This window comes from Rhodamnia argentea, chromosome 7 (assembly GCF_020921035.1).
Source record: "Rhodamnia argentea isolate NSW1041297 chromosome 7, ASM2092103v1, whole genome shotgun sequence".
NCBI classification, from domain to species: domain Eukaryota; kingdom Viridiplantae; phylum Streptophyta; class Magnoliopsida; order Myrtales; family Myrtaceae; genus Rhodamnia; species Rhodamnia argentea.
In genome coordinates this window covers 14,218,843-14,239,754 of record NC_063156.1, presented here as the reverse complement: position 1 = coordinate 14,239,754, position 20,912 = coordinate 14,218,843, and the positions used below count along the sequence as shown (strand labels likewise).

At 40.2% G+C, this 20,912-nt stretch overlaps 2 protein-coding genes across 2 annotated transcripts; both read right to left on the bottom strand.

Annotated features, from left to right (window-relative positions):
- Window positions 1–5,531: 5,531 nt before the first annotated feature.
- LOC115743585 (chalcone synthase RJ5-like) lies at window positions 5,532–6,071 on the bottom strand. The gene has a single exon (XM_030678427.1). The coding sequence runs from the start codon at window positions 6,069–6,071 to the stop codon at window positions 5,532–5,534; it is 540 nt and encodes a 179-aa protein (XP_030534287.1).
- Window positions 6,072–8,988: 2,917 nt separating this feature from the next.
- Window positions 8,989–9,750, bottom strand: LOC115743586 (chalcone synthase-like). The gene is made up of 2 exons (XM_030678428.1): window positions 9,594–9,750; window positions 8,989–9,464 (listed from the first exon to the last, which is right to left on the bottom strand). The coding sequence occupies exons 1-2, from the start codon at window positions 9,748–9,750 to the stop codon at window positions 8,989–8,991; spliced, it is 633 nt and encodes a 210-aa protein (XP_030534288.1).
- Between the last annotated feature and the right edge of the window lie 11,162 nt (window positions 9,751–20,912).

Here is a 20,912-nt window from a genome sequence, read left to right as displayed (position 1 = left end):
CGCAGTCGGAGCTGGTTACGATCATGAGGCCTAAGTATCGGCGGGTGAGCTTCCATGACGTCCTAGGCACGTCAATCTCAAGCCGTCCCGTATATTATTATATATTTAATGAATTAATTCATGTGAAACAAAATTTTTAAATTCTCATCGATTAAATGACCATAATAAGAAGGAAACACACGACAAAGTGTAATGGCTATTCAGTAGAGTAATGATGTGTCGAAGAAGTTTTAGAGAAGGAGAGAGGGTTGTTCTAGTGAACGAATGACGAAATGAATGGACGTTAGAGGTTTATATAGGGGAAGCAAGGGAAGACCAGCCGGCTTCTGCGAGTTAGCACCTAAAGAACCTCAACTTGACTCGTGTTTGACATGTGTCATGTACCATGATACATGTCTGCCACATGTCGACAACACATGGCACCACCTTGCCATGTGTCCTACAATGGTGATACGTGGCCTTGCATGCTGCTAAGTGTTGACATGTAGCCCCCCACGTGTCCACGAGCAACCTCGTGTCGCTCCCTGCTTTCAATTTCCAATTTTGCACATATTTGACCCAATAGGACCCTAATTAATCGCAATGTCCCTAAAAACAATGTCGAGTCACTAAATAACTTCTCTAAACTTGTCCAATAATCTGAACCCAATAATACCGATTCACCTTTTAATTAAGCACATGAAAATTTGGATCATCACAATGTGTATGATTTGCTTTGCTACTATCTGTTTTACTTAACGACATCACTCACACTGGCTCTTTGTACGTAACCATATTCACTAGTGATTGTTTATTATTCCGCAAAGTTTTTATAAATCACCATGCAACCTATTCAACCTATTCAACCCCTTCTAGGTTGTTCGTTAGCCCCAACAACAAGGAACTTACCTGAAAATTCGCCGATATTATCAGAGCATAGCTAGGATTGTCGGGAAACTTACAAGGAGCTCTCTAGGTGTTTGTCGGTTTTGGTGCGATGGAGAACTATGGAGCGGACGCGTGATGTACACACCTCACCTGAAAATTCGCCGATATTATACGTTCATATAATATTATTGTGCAATATTTGGCCCTATAATGTTCATGGGCTTCGCCGAACTTTCCACACTACGGGCTTTGTCCAAACTAGCTAAATTAAGATCAAAACCATTCACTTAAGCCTTTTCATCACCGGCCCAATAAATATGCAAATGTGCCTATATGTAAAAAGAAAAAAAAATTGAGTTTGACCAAGAAAAATTAAATTTTTTGTTAAGGGGTCGAAGTCAATCCCTAATTTTGTATGCAATAAATGAGTTGCCAAAATTTACGTGTCAACATCTACTAATGTGTTTCTGCAACATTAAATGGATAAATGAGGTTTCCACCTTTCTAATCTAAAGTTATTTCAAGGGTCGCTGCAATTGGTCGGGATGTCAGGAATTTCAACTGCATGTACTATAGATCATCTATTAAAATCCCATAAATAAGGGTTAGTTACACAAGCCAAAGACCTATACCTAACCGTGCCCATGCCAATGGGTTATCAGTCGGTATTAGCTTTCAAACTTTTAAGAAATTCGCCAAATAAAGAAATTCACTCAAGATATCTAAATATATATGTCATTAGAAAAAAGAAATATGAATATACTATATAAGTTACTTTATTCAAGAAATCCCATTAGATGCCACCAACAAAGATTGCACAATAAAACCAATTAACTCAGAATTTTAGAAACTTTCAACAGATACTCAACTAAATTTCGTCTTTTATTCCCTGCCACATAATTACAAAAAGAAAATATCATCTAATCAGAGAATAATTTTGATAAAATATGACTTATTACCTTTTCACAATTCAAGTAAAATTTACCTTTTGCTTTTCAAATCCATCTATCCTAAATTTACAAATAAGTCTTAGATTAATAGAAGTTTAAAATTTACAACCTAGAAAAAAGTCACGTTTATATTTAATTTAATTTTTACCTTATATCCATGGAATGTGACCTATACGTCATGAAAATCCCAAAGATTGAGAACAAAACTAAAAGTAGTTGTATATGAGAATCTACTTAATTAGAAACTGAGAAATTTTTTTGGAAAGACGATAATTGCTATTTAAAAGAAAGATGAATATAGTGGGGAAAAGTACACTAGAAGTGCCATAACTTGTGTACGACATTCACTTGAGTGCCATAACTTTCAAAACGTTCACTTAAATGCCATAACTTTCAAAAATTGTTCACTTGAGTGCTACGTCGGAGCAAAATCGTTCACTTGAGTGCTACAAGAACTTTTCCGGCGTGCCACATCCGCTTCCGGCATGCTACAGATAACTTTTCCGGCTGCCACGTCAACATGGTACTCAAGTGAACGATTTTTAAAAGTTATGGCACTTAAGTGAACGTTCTGAAAGTTATGGCACTCAAGTGAACGCCGTACAAAAGTTATGGCACTTCTAGTGTACTTTTCCCAATATAGTGTTTACTTTACCAATAGAATAGATTAAGTATTACGTATTATGTATCAACATTATTATCTTAGGGAAATTATTACTAACATAATCTATCTTTATGTATCAACAAAATATTTTGTTCTTAGGGAGATCCAAGAACAATTATTCATACTGAATAACTATTGCATGTGGTATTTCTAAAGCTAAATATAAACAATGTATTATATACTGATGCAAATAAAGTTGGTGATCTTTGTAATATTTCATAATTTTAGGATTTTAGACAATTTCGTGATTAGTGATATTTTCGTAATATTGTGTTTCCTAGGTTAATTAGGGTTAACATCATATATAAGGGTGTTTAGGTTTCTTTGAAGAGTAGAGACTTCAGACTTTTGATATTTTCGCTAATTTTGATAAATCGCAACCGAGTGAACAGATTGTTCCTCATATCTATTCAAGTTCTTCTGCTTAGCCTATTTTCTATCACGTTTTAGCATCAATTGGTATAAGAGCACGAGTTGCCTTGGACCAATGGCTAAACAAAATCGAGGTGGTCGTGGATGGCGAACTCGTGGTAGACACCGGGGCCATGGAGTCGTTCTTGATGCAGACGAAGGTTTGCCTTGGACCGACGGCTAAATAGAATCGAGGTGGTCATGGATGGCGGACTTGTGGTGGCCGGGGGCGTGGAGTCGTTCCCGATGCGGACGAAGGACCGTGTCTAAGAGACCTGTGAGAATTAGAAAATTAGGCATAGAAAAGGCGAATCCAAGAATTGGAGCGACGACTCATGCAAGCGTAGAGAAGATAAATCCATGATTTGGAGCGACAACTTGCATAGGCGAGGTTGGATGTTCAATCCGAAGAAGGAGCGGAATATGAGGATCCATCGGATGATGAAGAGAAGGATGATAATCCTTTTGAGGATTTGAACCAGGGACAAAATCAAGGAGTACAACCTGGAAGTCAGTCCACTTTTCTCAATTTCGGGATGAAGATTGAGATTCCTAAGCTTCAAGATCCAATCGTTGACAGAGATCCAATCTTTGACGAAGATCCAATATTTGGCAAAGATGCAATCTTTAACGAAGATCCAATATTTGTTGAAGATCCAATCTTTAATGAAGATCGAGTTTATGATGAATCCGATGGAGAACAAGAAGATACAAATCAAGGCACGACGGTAGGAGCCATCGTGTCAGCGAAGGGCGGCAAGGTCGCCCCAGCGACAATGCGGATATCGGCATGGGAGGTGGACGCGTTCAAGGAGGGCACGATTGCAAGTATGTGCCAAGTACAAGAATTGCGCGACTACACGTTCAATCTGTCGTCCGCGGAAGTTTGTACAGGTACTGTGAACGTGTTGGGCACATCGAGTTCTCCGAAGGTACGTGAACTTGAACTATTGGATATTGTTAATATTCATGAAGGTGTTATTGAATCTCGTGGGGGCTTCCACACAACTTTGTATGTTGTTCGTGGAATATATAGTGGTTGTGAGTTACTCGATCGGATATTGTCCAAAAAAGACAGCCGTTATACTGAGAAAGATGCAGCAGTTTTTGTACGCCAGATACTTAAAGTCACTGCCCAGTATCATATCATGGTGCACTAGGCCATGTATCAGGTGATCCTGCTTGCAGAAGCTATATTTGATTATGGGAAGGGTAAGTATGAACAAGCATTGGAAGTGCCGGGTCCTGATTTTGATGCTAGTAACTGTAAGATGATCGCGGCATCAGATGAGTAGCTCGATGTATTTAATGAAGTAGTTCTTGTTGCTAATAAGTACTGGACAACCTACAAAAGCAACCGAAGCAATCGAGGAGCGGATTAATGGGGAGTTGATGAAGATTGTTCACCCACCAATCAACTATGTCGAAGTCATCAGCAAACATAATGATGACAAACAATATGTTTGGGAATCAAAGGCTGATGGGGCATTTGCAATTTCTGAAGACACATAGAATGAGCCGCTAGGACGTGGAATTGAGATTAAACTACATCTAAGAGAGGAAGATGGGGAATACTTGGAAGAGACCAAATTGAAGGATTTAGTGAAGAAGTACTCAGAATTTATTAATTTTCCCATCTAGTTGTGGGCAAGCAAAGAGGTCGATGTGGAAGTTCACGTAGATGAAAGGGAATCAAGTAATAAACGAAGTTCGCTACACTTTGCACTGCATCTTTTAATGAATAAACTTGAAGATGTGTTTTCAGAGAATTTCTTGGAGCTCAAGCAGATGTATTACTTGATTCATTGGAGAGGCCATCTCGAACGAAGCAGATTTCGTAATCTTGGAGACGGGATTGAATTTGCAGAGATTGAAGTCAACAAAGACGAGCCAGATTTAAGGACAAATCTTTTTCATAGCAAGGGAGAATGATGCAAATAAAGTTGCCAATCTCTATAATATTGCATAATATTACATAATTTTAGGATTTTAGACAATTTCGTGATTTTAGTGATATTTTCGTAATATTTTGTTTCCTAGATTAATTAGGGTTAGCACCATACATAAAGGTGTTTAGGTTCTTAGAAGAGTAGAGATTTCAAACTTTTGATATTTTCGTTGATTTTGATAAATCACAACCGAGTGAACAGATTGTTTCTCTTATCTATTCAAGTTCTTCTATTTAGCCTATTTTCTATCTCGTTTCGGCATCATATACAAGTGATTTATGTTTGTAAAGAGTTTATTTTTTACATCAACGAAGTCGATATATGTAGATTACGGGTATATGTTCATGTGGCGCTAAAAAAAATCAAAGAAATGAGGAAGTAAGTTCTGTGGATTGGATAGCTTTCTCATTGTATATGCCAACTTGATCCCAAGATTTTACGGGGTTCGAGTCTTTGACTACAATTTTTTTACTTTAGATGAACATAAGAAACCAAGGTTTACAGCAAAAGATCCACGCAACTCATTCGAAGCAGTTATTTAACTTATACTCATCAAAGAAAATTCAATTGACTACATAATTAGGATCTCAATTTCATCATTCACCAGAATTAAAGTTCGACACACCCAGGGATAATTTAGATTCATGAATATTAAGATTTTCTGTGCTGAAGAAATTTTTGTTTTCGGCCTCAAACAGGGAAAGGATGTGACTTCGCCACCGCCTGTAGGGGCACACTTCGCAAAACGACAGTCTCGATGGTGATGCCGGGGCCAAACCCTAAGAGCACCTCTCCGGTGGTGGCCATGCCTTCCTTCATCGACTTATTCCTTAGCTCATCTAGAATGAACACCACGGTGGCACTTGCCATGTTCCCGTACTCTTCTCGCACGTGCCTCGAAGCTCTTAGCCTCTCTTTGCTCAACCCAAGCGTCTTTTCCACCCGGTCAAAAACCTGTGTGTATCCGAGATGCACGGCCCAGAAAATGGAGTTCCAGTCCTTGACGACGTCGCTGTTGGTGGCTGAGCTGAAAGTTTTGGCCAAGCATGCCTCCAGGTTGGAGGAAATCAGCTGGGGCACCTCTTTCGCTTGAGTTACGACGAGGCCATGTTCCCGATACTTAACGGTAAGAGCTCCATCTATGCCGGGGACAAGCATTTGTGAGGCGGAGATGATCTGGAAGAGGGGCCGTTCTATAGTCGTGTCTAGTGGAACAGTGCCGATAACCATAGCTGCTGCGCCGTCCCCGAGGGTGGAGCTAGGGATTAAAGATGCAGGATCGTCCACACTAGGTGTCACGCCCCGACTCTCGAGCCCGCAACATCCCTACCAAATCGCCACGAGGTCATGAAGGATAACGTCCCAGGCGCATTATCGACCTTTCAATTATATACGCATGCGGAAACGGTTTACTCCCGGACAACATATAAACAAACAGGGATAGCATAGCAGGAAATACATACCAAGGAAGACAATCAAAAGGTAACATATACGATCACGAGACAGCATATGAGCCTTAACCCTACCGAGCTACAGAAAGATATACAACCCCATACTTCGGGGCGGCTCACTAAGACCTCAAAAGGTTACTAGGTCAGATAAGGTTAACTTCTCATCTACTCCAAAAGACTACCCTCATAACTTGACCTTGGTGTCCGCAAAGCTCCATCACTTGGGACCCGAAAGTGGTTCCCACAACGGGGTGAGATATAAATCTCGGTGAATCAAGCCTAAGCTCGGTTAGGATACTGATTCACCAGAACCTCCTAAACACGAGGATTATAAAAATCACGATATGGACATATATCCAGCCATCATATCACATGGCAATAATCACCCACATGCATACTTACCACCCTTCACCCACACATAATGCAATGCTTGACTCCACTCAACAGCCACATCGGACAACCAACTAAACGCGCATCACACTCACAAGTATGCACTGGACACCACACAAGTCCATTTATTAACGATGATCGCGCTCATGGCGCCACAATGATGAGGATCCACGCGATCGGCGTGATCGACTCTCACAATTAATGCGATCCCGCATTCTTCCGGCAGGACCGGGCTACGTTCCTTTTCCCTCTCGGCAACGGCTACTACAAGCGGTGTATCCAGTGCACCATGCACGGCACGGCAAGTAGGCATCCTTATACGGGGCTTCGGTCCATCACAAGTCATGACCGGCATCCGATAATCCCTTAAAACCGTACGTACCATACGGGGCATGAATTATCGTGCTTCTAGCAAGTCGTGTGGTCCCATAAATATGGTACGGTATGTACTATGTGTACAGTTCGAACTTGCCAGGAAAACCCATCATCGTTCCTTCATATGACCATACAGCACACCCGACACATCAATCAATTTATTCTCTTTGATTTAGGTCGAATGCTCACACAACGTGCTCAAAGACTCGGCCCATGGCCATTTTCATGCTAAAATATGTCTTTGATCTTGCACACGATCATATGCATATGCAGACTACCAAATAGACGCTGCAAAGACACATGGGATAATTAATTCCCAAGCGAACGCCACTTCACTCAATGAGCATTCAAGGTACTCAAATCAACATTTCAACGAGGCGATCCACCCAAACAAAGTCATCAATTCAACACGAATAAACCAATTCAATTAGGCCACATAAAGGCTCAATTTCGTACCAGAGTCATTAATTAACCAATTTGATTTATAGTCGCCAATCGATCGCTCGTCCTTAACCTATCGCTCGCTCGCGATCAAATCACAACAAATAGTCAAATTCATTTAACAACAATTAGCCACAGACAATTCTAATTTAATCGATTATGGTCATTTACCCTAAACCGGGTTTCTAACTAATCTGACCATAATCAAATCTACCTAAATTCCCTACCGATTGGCTAACTAATTCTAGGTGCAATTAGCGCCCTAACCAATGATTAGGATCAACTCACCAAAAACGGTGGTCGAGGTCGGGTCGGGCACAATTTTCGAGGTCGGGGCCGAAAATCAATGTTCACACACGGAAAAAACTGTTCACGCGCGGAAACACTGTTCCCCGGCGGAGGCACTATTCACGCCGGTTACTATTCACGAGCACTGTTCCCTGATCACTGTTCACCCAGTACTGTTCACTGTCACTGTTCACCCAAAACACTGTTCACGGCACTGTTCACCCAAACGGAAAAATCTTGGCTCCACGCTCTCGGGACGACGGCGGGGCTGCGATTCCGGCGGTCGGGATAGCCAGATCTAGTGGGTCTTGCGCGAGGAGCAACGGAGGCCGAGGCGAGGGGCTCGGGTCGGCGTCGGGTGAGGTCTCGGGTCCTCGGATCTCGCGGCTTGAGGCGGCTATGGCTGTACCATGGGCTGGCGGTGCGGCAACGGCGGTAGCGCGACCGGGTGGCGGGTGGAGGTTGGCTCGGGAGAGAGATGAGGGTGACGAGGCGGCGAGCTATGGCCTCGGGCGCCGGGAATGCGGGTCCTTGCGACTCGCGATGGCCGAGCTCAACGAGCGGCGACCGATGACGGAGGAGGTGAAGTGGCGGTCGGGATGGCGTGGTGATGCGACGGTAGCGAGGCGGTGCGGTGGTGGCTGGCGGAGCTGTGGCTTCGGGTCTGGGGAGGGGGCGTCGCAAAACAGAAGACCAGAGAAGGAAAGGAAGAAGAGGAAGAAGAAGGAAGAGGAAGAAGAAAGAAGAGGGGGCTTGTGCGGTCAACAAAGAGAGAGGGAGAGAGAAGTTGATTGAAAGGAGGGGGAAGTGACGTGAAAAGAGGGGGGGGGTGACAAGAGAGAAGGGGGAGGAGAGAGAATAAGTGGGCATGTGAGATGGTGATTGGTGGAAGAGAAAAATGGGGCCCACGTGGATTTGAATAAATTTTGTCTCACATGCATTATTGGTGGGGCAAAGTGGTAATTCGATAACTCAGGACTGATCGGATTTTTGGCTCAATCGATAGAAAATAAATTTGGATTTCTACGGGCTAGGGTCGGTCCGGGAAAAGGCTAGGCGCGAGGATTAAAATCCTAAGTCGCGATGACCACGATTTCGAGGTCCAATCGAAATCGAACAATATTTCGGGACTCGTCCAAAAATCATCACTTATGTCCTTGCGATCCCAAAATTTGCACCGATTAAAATTCAATTTCTTCTTTTTATTGAATTCGGGCACATTTACATAGTCCAAATTTCCCAGGCGTCACACTAGGTGCTTGAAACGGAAGGATAGTTGTCTCGACGGAAACCGCGAGAATTCGTGCCTCAGGATTGTTCTCAGCGATGTCCTTGGCGATCCGGAGGACGGTCCCTGAGGCATGGCAGCCGTGACTGTAGAGCATGAGCCTGTTGACAGAAGGGGAAAGGCTGAGGAGCTGGACGAGCTTCGCATCTGAGCCAGGCATGTCCACGCCAGACGAAGAGCACATGATGACATGGGTGATGGCCGATTTTGGTTGACCCCATTCGTCGATGGCCTTGGTTGCTGCTTCCATTGCCAATTCTGGGTGCACCTTGATGGCCAAATCTTGACATAGGTTGAGCGAAGCGGCACCGGAAGAGCTTATACACGGATTTTCCTCGAAAATTTCTTCTGTCATGACAAAATGACGCTTCTTCATGCCAGATCTGTTACCTGCAACCCAAGAAGTGTCTGTCAGAAATATGATGACGGAGGGAAAAGAAGAAGAAGATGATGATGATGGTGCTCCACAATCAAACTGTCTTAAGGCAGGCAAAGGAAAAAGGGAGAAAATTTGCTTACATAAGTGGGTGAACCTCTCCTTAACGCGAGTCAAATGCTCAGAATTCGTGACCCGAAAGAGAAAATCAGGAAAATCGTCCTGATTTATAAAAGTTGGAGGATTGGCAGTGCCGATGGCCAGGATTGCTGGTGGGACATTGCCATCTGAAGATCCCATACATCGGATTGGACAAAAAGGGCGACCTGAACATCCCATCGATCGGATTGCACCTGAAGATCCCCTTGATGGGATTGGACAAAGAAGGCGACCCGAAGATCCCATTGATACGATTACAAGAAGGAGGAGGAGGAGGAGAAGGAGGAGGAGGAGGTAGTATATTTGTTGACGGAGACAAGAAGTGAAAGATGCTCAGCTGCAAGAATAGTGCTCGAACCGATATAAAGTAGGTTATATAAAGTAGACAAGAAGGAGGTTATATAAAGTACTGAGCTAGGCATGTGCTAAGCCAGAGTTACCAACTCATTATTGAAACCTCCTCTTGGAAAAGATGCCACATTAATTAGATCATGGGCTTCCATTTTCAAGTATAATTCGAATCCAAGAGTGATTGTATAATCTTGTCAGTCGTGAGTCATCATCTACATTGAATAAGCAGTAACAGATAAAATAGACACGAAGATGAATTGGAGAAAACAGCGGAACTCCACTGGACACGTTCGAGGGAAGAAATAAAATGACCTCAGTTGATGGGCGCAGGGGTGAGCAAACAAAATTGATCGGATCGGAAACTGTTTGGACTGGATCAGATCGGCCGGTTTAGTTCGGTTCTCGAGGGTGCTGGTACAGTTTTCAGTTCCATAAAAAGGGAACTCATAACTGTTGATCCGGTTCTTGGTGTCGGTCCCTTCTTACTCGAGCTACAATGCAGTTAATTTGCTTTCCGTTGCAAATCCTTACAAACCTTAGAATTTTTTTTTATTCAAGTAGTTAAATCCTTGATCGAACACAACAAATTTCTTATTTGAATCACGACATTTTCTACTCAACTTGCTTCTTTATTTATTTCATCTTACTGCACTGTTCATCCAACTTGCTTCGTTTCTTATTTTATTTTATTTTCTTTCTTTTCTAGCTCCATTCATGGTCTAACTTCCTGCAAAGATTCGCCGATTTCACCTCCCTTTCTTATTCGCACCTGCCTTTATTTTGAATTTATGAGCCCATCATTTATGGGAAAAAATCCCCAGAAACCTCCTCCTGCTTTCGAGTGTGCCTTCAGGCCACTAGTCTAGCCATTACCCATTATCTTCCCTTCCTCATTGGCCAAATTTCAACTCCAATTCGGTTTCTCGTCTCACAAATCTGGCCGAAATCCACATACGTGCGTTGACAATTTATAGTCCATCCATTTATTCCAAAGCTTTGGTCCAAAATATGCGAATTTCAATTGGCGCTGGTCAACAAGAAACGTTCACTGTGCGATACCCCATGCAAATACGAACTAAGCAAAGAGTATTCAAATACTAAATGATTTTAATCGCAGAAGAAAGATAATGTGTTTTATTTCGATTTTTTTAAGCGTTTTGCAAAGTATTTTAATGTTTGGAATATCTTGGAAAGAGGATTCAAAGTATTGAAAGAAGAGAGATTCAGAATCAAACACTAGTGAAGATGCTGATTCCCAACATGAAAATGACCACGATCTTGATGATGCATGCACCCAATATTCTCTAGTATGGACGAGATTGATGTCAACGAGATCAAGATCTGCTTCATTTGCTTAAATTGAAAATTAATTTTTTAAAATGATGGCTTGTCAATGAAAGACGTTATAATTATCGACAATAATTTATTTCTAAATATTTTCATAAACTATAAAAAGAATTTCATTCGTTCATTTTTATAAGCAACAATTTCTAAGAAAATATTTTTCAAAAATTAGTCATTTTTTGCAAAACAAACGAAGCCTTCCAGTAATGAGAAAAAGCATCCATGTTAAACCAGCTCAACCTTCATCCATATTTGGCACTTGGAGAGGTTAGAAACACTCTTATACCACTACAAAAAAACACGGATTTAGCCACGAAAAATTTGCCACGAAAAAAATTCGTCGCTAATTTCCGATGAAAATAGTGACAAAATAAATATTCGTCGCTATTTGTGACGAAATAAGTGACGAAAACATTCGTCGCCCATTAGCGACGAAAATAGCCACGAAAACTTTTTCGTGGCTAATTAGCTACGAAAATAGCCACGAAAAATTTTTCGTGGCTAATTAGCGACGAAAATAGCCACGAAAAATTTTTCGTGGCTAATTAGCTACGAAAATGGCCATGAAATAATTATTCATCGCTATCTCCTTTGCGACGAAAATGGGCTTCGTCACCAATTAGCGACGAACATCCTTTTTCGTCACAAATTCTTTTATTAAAAGTTAGCGACGAAAATTGACGGTTGTCGCTAATTAGCGACGAAAATAAACGTTAGTCGCTAATTAGCGACGAACTTTTGTTTTCGTCGCAAAATTAGCACTATGAATAAAATAACAAAGAAAATATTAAAATTAGCGACGATTCATTATTTTCGTCGCTAATTTAGCGATGAAATGTATTATTCGTCGCTAATATGAAGGAAATAAAAAAAAGAAAATGTTCAATTTATTTAATTTGCGACGAAAAAACAGTGTTAGTAGCTAAATTTGCAACGAAATAATACATTTCGTCGCAAATTTATTTAATTTATTCTGGAAATTAGTGACGAAATTATTTTTTCGTCTCTAATTATTTTTTTCCTTTTTTATTTAATTTATATCAGTAGTTTGCGACGAAATGAGAATTTGTTGCAAATTTTGCGACGAATTTCATCTTTCGTCGCAATTTTTTTTTTTTAAATTAGCGACGAAATTATGCGTTTCGTCGCTAAATTTTTTAGGGAGCTTTTGAAATTTTGCAATTCCCACTCTTTCCTCCCGCCAATCCCATTCTATAAACTCTCTCACCCCTTTTCTATCATTCCACTCTCCACGGCATTCAATTTCCCCCACCTAACCCCACTCACCTTCTCTCTCTTCGTCCTCTTGGTGCGAACAGACCCCCCTTCCCCCCTGTTCATCATCTTCTTCTTCGTCTTCTTCTTCTTCTTCTTCTTCTTCATTCGGCAGCCTCCCCCTCACCTTCTCTCTCTTAGTCCTTCTCTCTCTTCCCCCCACTCACCTTCTCTCTTCCTCCTCTTGGTGCGAACAGACCCCCCTTCCCCCCTGTTCATCATCTTCTTCTTCGTCTTCTTCTTCTTCTTCTTCTTCTTCATTCGGCAGCCTCCCCAGCCAACGCCAGCCTCCAGCTGACCACCACCGGCCTTCGTCGTCACCCCGCCGTTGCGGCCATTGCTGCTTGCCCGCCAGCCCCGCGTAGCCGTCGTCGACCTCCACCCCACCGCCTCTCTGTTCCCCACAACTCAGGCCGCGACGCCCACAGCCTAAAGCCGTCCCTCCAGCCGTCCGCCCCGAGCCCGAGCCCGAGCCCCCGACCTCCATCTCCATCTCTCAGTCTCTCTCCCTCTCCTTGTCCCGGCACCCCGACTACCCTCCTGCTCTGCTCCTCCTCTGCTCGCGACGCTCCTTGCTCCAGCTGAGACCCACCCCCTCCGCCACTGTCCAACTCACCAGGCCCGTCGCCATCCACCTCAGCCCGAGGACTCCCTCGACCCGCTGCCATCCAAGACTCCCTCACCCCCTATGCCATTGAATGAAAAGGAACACTAAAAAAAGAAACGCGCTTTTTGAGACAAACATTTGCGACGAATAAAAATTCGTAGCAAATTTGTGACGAATTTTGTGACGAATAAAAATTCATAGCAAATTTTGCCACGAAAAATTCAGTAAAATTCGTCGCTAATTGGGTTTTGCGATGAATTTTGCCACGAAAAAAAATTCGTGGCTAATCTGGCGTCGCAAAATTTAGCAACGAAAAATTATTTTTTCGTCGCTAAATTTAGTGACGACATTTTTTTTTTGTGGCTAATTAGCGACGAATAAGTTTCGTCGCTAATTTGCCACGGAGAGTAATTAGTCGCAAAATTAGTGGCTAATTTGCGACGAAACTTATTCGTCGCTAATTAGCCACGGATAAATAGTCGTCGCAAAATTCGTCGCTAATTAGCGACGAACTTTATTTTTTCGTCGCTAAATTTTGCGACGCCGAATTGGCGACGAATATTTTTTCGTCGCTAATTTTCGTCGCAAATTGGTTTAGCGACGAATTTTGGTCAATTTTTCGTGGCAAAATCCGTGGCTAAATCCTTGTTTTTTTGTAGTGTACGGATATTTGCGGGGATAGTTTTCTGGGGAGTCGTCTCCGGTGTCCTGCACAAACTGAGCATATAATGGAAGCTGTGATTATGAGAACCAGCAATCTATTCGTTGCTCCTCTCACATGTTTTGTATGTGCTTCCTTTTTGTGAGAAAACTATATATGTCTTATCATCCTACATGTTGGTGTTGGCGTAAATTTCTATGAGAAAACTACTGTACAAAAAAATTAAAATCCAAAAAAATTTCTCATTAGTCAATTTCTCCACTAAAATTTATGTGGAGTTTTATTTGGTGTGCGTTTAGTTCACGAAAAATGAATGATTTGAAAGAGATGAGATAATGCATACATTTTTAAAAGCACTACCATATGAGTAATTTTAGAGGTTCAACACATCGGGATGCCAGACTTTCGCACATCTGATTAAGGTCGTGGAAAGGCGTGAATGGGCTATTCGGGAGAAACGAGTACCCGAAACAACGTTTAAATGTCAATAACCTGCTAGAAAATAGAGGGAGCATTCTGGTGATATTGCATTCATGCTAAATCCTCCCAAGTCGAAGAATTTCCCGAATTCTACCATGACGCAAGGCAGCACTTCATGATCGGCATCCAAAGAACCCAAGCCTAAGAAGAAGTCATCGCCAGTTTTTACACCATTATGACGACCTCTATCCAAGTTATTGCTATGCTATTGGAGGAGCCTCTAGTCATGTGATGACTTGAAAACCTTCACCTGCTTATGGGTGAATTAGTATTTACCGAGTTCGGATTATTGGATAAGATGTAAGGAATTTTTATCCGAATTTTCGTGCATATTTTAGGAATTTTTATGGACACGGCACTATTTTAGGAACACGATATGGAACTTTCACCTGGTTAAAATAGGAGGAGGTTAGTGCTTGACAGTTTAGGATCATTTGGTATGAAATTTGAAATTTGGCCGGTGTAAGCACAACAAAGTGTCAAGCATGACAAAACAGAAGCGTATGACAAGCTGCTGCCTCTAAGCACGATACGTCACAAGCTAACTCTACTACAAGCAAACGATTAAGCACAACATGTCACAAGTTAACTCCGATGTAAGCAACTGAAGCACGATACCCCATAAGCTGCTGATCGCAAGCCGATCGGACCATTATAAGTAGAAATCACCGTCAGTTCATTAGCAGCTTTAGTCGAAATTTCCATCATTACTCTGCTGAATCGCCGGCCCTCTCTCTCTCTCGGCCATACTCGACACCGCCAATCGACGTCGCTGTTTGAATGCCATGCTATGACCGCCCTATTCGTACGCCGCCCTAGCTCGATCATCCAATCGTTTGTCTGTTCGTCCGTCTAATCGTCTATTTGATTTCTCACTTAGTCGAGGCAAGTTGATCTCTATCCTTATTACTATGTTTTTTATGATTATGGATGCAAATGTTGAATTCTGGTGGTTGATGATTTGTGATAGATGATTTGGATATGATTCCGAGATCTACTATCTATGAGGATCGTATTAGCTTTGGTAGTATTCCGATATATGCCGTTGATGTGAGATATGGTTGATTATCTTGGACGATCCTCAATTCTATGATGTTATGTTTGGTTTAGTGGTTTGTGTTGACACCTAAATTTTGATTTTCTTAAATCATTTATTTAAGCAAAAAATGAGAATTAGTCATAGTTCTCACAAAAATTAATTTCTCATGCATAGCGTATTCAATTTAGTTTAGCATGTATTGCATTTTGCATTCAGGCTAGAGGCGAAACAATTTAGCTTAATTTGATAGTTGACTAGACCAGAACTCAATTATGAGCTCTTTTAATTATGTGAGGCCTTTAATTGATTACCCATTTAGTTAATTAATGGCCGATTAGGCCCTGAATCGCACCATGAGCCCATAAGAACATGAAGAATTCGGCCACATCACATCCTACCCCACTTGGCCGAAATTGATAGGTGATCTAGGGTATTAGGACTCCTCAAATTTCAAATAAATTCATAATTTCATCTAATTAGGAGTCCTATCTTAGCTAAGCTTAGAGTTTCATTTGATTTGGACTCCTCCAAATTTAAATTAAGAGTTTAATTGAATTAGGACTCCTATCTCAACTAAAGTTTTATTAGATTAAGACTCTAATGATCTAATGGCCAAAAACTAATCCTGCTCTAGCTAGGGTAGTCAATCCTACGGTTACAATGAATTCCTATTTTTGCTAGGATTAGTGAGTGGAGCTCTATATAAGCAAGGCTTGACTAACGTCATGGGGGATTTCCGTTATTCTCATAATTTTCAGCCATATCGAGAGCAGAAAATCCAGAGCACACTCGAGGAAATCTAAGGAGTTCGATTGTCTCCCCCACCGATCGAGACAATCCTTCCTGGTCCCGAGACCCTCATCTGACCGAATTACTCATTGAGCAGCCTCCTCCGTGCACGCCACCATCCAACCAGCTTCATCCACCACCAAGACATTTAGGCAACCCTTGCTCAGCCACAAACTAGCCATCACAGCCCTAGAGCTCAACTCACCACCTCAGAATTGCTGACCGCTTCAAACAACTGCCGAACAAGCTGCTGTCCCTCCAAGTTCTAGCCATTGTTCAACTGTATTCGAGGTTGATTTAGCGTTGTCTTTTCTTGGAATTCAACGATTAACTTGTTTACTATTTGATGCTAGAGTTCCTTGCCGTTTAGGGCTCAAATTTCGCACAAAAGGGGTAGTTTTGGGCAAAAAATCAGCTTACGTGGGTTTTGGGAATTTCACTTGAAAAGGTAATCTTTTTCTTAACTTTTGATTGCTAATCTATGTTTGTATGATTACTAACATGCATATATGTTCATATATATTGATGAACGTATGTTGATTTGTGATTAAAGTTGGAAAAATCAAACTTTTTCTATCAATCTTTGCTAAGAACAGAAAATTTGAGCATTGATGGGCAAAATTCTGATTTTTCAAGTTAATTCGATTGGATTATGAAATTGGTTGAATCATGCTCATAATTTGAGAATTGAACATCACTTTCTCAAATTAAAAATTGTTCAACGTTCTTTCTATTATCCAGATTGAATTAAAAAAGATTGAATTTTTGGTATGTTGACTAATGATTTTCTGCACATGCATTGTCCTTGGCTGACTTGGTTTATGGTGGTTGTGGATGGTCATTACTTTGAATTGCAATCAATTTTGGTTCTATTGCACTTATCCGTTGGTTGTTTAATGCTATCTCTTGTTATAGATAATAATTGAGTTAAGTTGGATAATGTTTAATTTGCAATGGATAAACATTTTGATCTCAATCTTTACCAAAAAAAAAAACATTTTGATCTTAATGATTATCTATAACACTTGAGTTGGTTGGCTTGCTTATCTAGTAGTTATCTTATCTTATCTCTGTCATGAGCTAAAATTAGAAAACCTTATCAGGTTTATCATTTAATTAACCTAACTCGCACTCTCCTAAGCCCATACCAAATCCCAACTTAGGTTACATTATTAAATTGGAGCTGCCACTAGTCGTTCTTGGTAGGTCGATTATAAACCTAAAAAAATAGCATGATAACCATTTTATTTCTGCGAACCAAAGAAAATGGGTTAGCGGACTTGGTTACATTAATTTAGAAAAATTAATACTCTTTTGGTAACAAATTTCATGAAAAATTTCCCTTTCCATTGAATGATACAAATGAAATGATTTAGAAAATGGAATGGACCACACGATACTCGAAAACATGATTTTTTATTTTTTTTTGTATTTTCGGATTAAATGACACTTGCTAGGAAAGCATCTCTTAAAATGCAATAACATCCAATTTAACTTAAGAAAATGATTTCTCAAAGTCTTATCTTATATTAGACGCTCTTTACGACATAAAAACGGATCCTTGCATGATTAACTATATAAAAACGGACCTTATTTACATGAATTAAAATAAAACAAGTATGAACAAAAATAAATAAAAATGCCTATAATATACCTTTTAATTCCAATTTTTTCAATAATTCTCTCATTCCCACATATTAGGGCTAGAGCAAAATTTATCTGCTACTTCCTCGTAGGAGCTAGTATGCGGATAAAAGTATAGAATAACAGCAGCCCTTAATACAAAAAACAGATTACGAGATTCTACATTAAATTATAATTCTCATTCCATAAGATCATGACTAAGGAATATAATTTATTTTCCAAAGGGTCTAGGCATGAGAGAGCATATATTATGGGAATTTTTATTTATAAATATGCGAATTGTATAATAAAAATAAAATAAACAAATAAGACCAGACGATAAGTAAACTCAACCAGGCGAGAAGTAAAAACAGTCCAACTTATTTAAATTTTCAAAAAGTCATGAGGTGGCCGAAAATATTTAAATGGGGACCATCTTTCCTCATCCAAAATTCGAATTCAAAGTTTGAGAAAATTATCTTTAAGATTTGAAAATTAAATTTCAGATAATTTAAAAAAAAAATTGGATAAACATCCATTTGAATTCAAACCTTGTCTCTATTCAAATAAATTCAGGACATTCACAAGAGATAAGATAAGAATAATTCAAACATCGGATAAGCAATCCAACCAACTTACATGACATAGGTAATCTTTGAGATTGAAAGTTCATCCACAACAAATTAAATATTATCCAATTGAGAGGTTCGCAATAATTAGATAAAGTTCAATTTACATAACCATTATCCATAACGTGAGGTAGCATTAAACAACTAAATAGATATGTTCAATTCAACCAATTCAAGATAAAATTGGAGCAAGGCTCATCCAATTAAACCGTTATTTCAAAAATAATTCAATCTTTTCTAATTTAATTTGCACCATAGAATAAATGTCGAATAATTTTTAATTTGAGAAAAATATGTTTTCCAATTAAAACCAATTAATTTTCAAATTATGCATATAGTTCAACCAATTTCATGGTCCAATTAAACTTGCTTGAAAAATCATAGCTCTATTCCAAGATAGGATAATTTTTGGTTCTTGACACAACTTGACAACAAGATCAAGTTTTTCCACTTCAATTGCAAATCAACATGTGATATTAAATACATATGCAAGCGACCAATTTAACAAGCATCGAATTGCAATCAAAAGTTGAGAATTTTTACCTTTTCCAAGCAAAAATTCCAGCATGCGCGCTCGATGGATTTATGTCCAAATTTGCGCTTATTCAAGTTTGATTTGCTAGAAAACACTTCCAACTGATATATCACGAGCAATAGCAAGGTTAACCTCTAAATAATGACACAACAAAGATCGATGGAGCTCAAACCAGGGCTGAACAATGGCAGTTTGGTAGCTGATTGGCAGGAGCTATTCTGGGGGTTGATCCACAGGCTATGTATGCGATACCGAGGCTGGACAGTGGTGGATCCGAGGTAGCAGCATATGACGTCGAGCTAGGGATGATAGCAATTGAGTTGGGGACACTACGCAAGGGCGGATGGTGGACCCCGGAGGTGGATAGCATAGAGAGGAGGGCTGAACTGAGAGATGCACGGTTTGTGCATGATTGACCTTGAATCTGGGAGGATTGTCTCGATCGGTTGGGGATACAATCAAACTTCTTAGACTATTCAAAACTCTCTTAATTCTCAGCTATTGAAGTGCCGAAAATTCCAATGTTGCCGACCCCCCACACGAGTGTGACGGCTTGCTTTATATAAAGCTAGATTGACTAGTCCTAGTAAGAGTAGGAGTCGTTATCGACCATTGAATCATGAATCCTAGCTAGACTGGGAATTACCAAGAGCCATTAGATTAGAGTCCTTATTCCTTAAAACACTCACTAAGATAAGACCTTCCAACCTAATAAAATTCTGGATTTAATTTGAACTTGAAAGAGACCTATCCTACTAGGAATCTTAGTAAATTTCAGCCAAGACGTGGTGGTGAATGTGATGGCCGAACATGGCCTTCCTTGAGGGCTTAAGATGCAATTTTGGACCTAATTGGGCTCTAATTAATTGAATGGCTAATTAATTAAAGGCCTCACATATTAAATGAGCAAAATTGGCTTTTTTTTTTTAATTCGAATTTAGGTCTAAAACCCGTATAAGAATTCGGCACACCCACACTCAAGCCTTAGCCTAATTTTTTGAACAAATTATGGGCTCATCTCAAATTCCCGGGCTCAATCAAGGTTTTTTTTTTTTTTTTTCTAAATAATGGACATTTTATTAAAAGCCTTAATTATAGATTTAAGCTTGAATGGACTGTATTGCACTTGAAAATAGGTCCAATTGACCTCAAATGTTCGGCATTTATTCTCTTGGCCTTAGCTTGAAATTCATGACTAAGTCTAGTCCATATGCCCGTCGCATTAAGCTCAATTGACTCTCCTATCGCCCAAATGCGATGATATGCACGACCGACATAAAATAAATATACAATGCATGAGAAATTTATTTTTTTGAGAACTATAACTAATTCTCATTTTATGCTTAAAATGCATGATTTAGTGAAAATCAAAATTTAAGTGTCAACAACTGCCCCTCTTTGAGCGGAGGCTTGCAGAGGTTTCACTCAAAGACCAAATTGAATCTAAATTTTGTAAATGCAAATGATGAAATATGATTTTTGGTGGGAGTTTTAACCCCACCTTCGTGGTAAGATCGCAAATAAAATGTGCCAAGAGAAATCTGCACATGAATCACATATGAAAATACCTATTTTACCAAATACCTTATAATGCTGATAATTCCTTTAATTTCCAAACTTCTTTTGGGGAAGCAAGGATCTCAAGGTACTGGGGCCTTATCCGTTACCGGAAGTTTCACTTTGATGTGAGATAGCGCAAGATATACGTAGTGTTCTTCCGAGATCACAAGAGCGGGTTAGTTATGAACCGGAAAATATTAAAGCCACAAAAGCAGGTCGATTATAACTTTAATAAAGATTTATCGAGACTACGAGGTAGGTCGATCCTGGTTCGACAAATATCTCATGAGAACAGGTCGATCATGAGCTGGAGTAAATATCCGGATCACAAGAGCAGGTTGATTATGAACTGGATAAGAGAGATCAAGAACATGAGAGCATGTCGATCATGAACTTGAAAGGGTATCAAA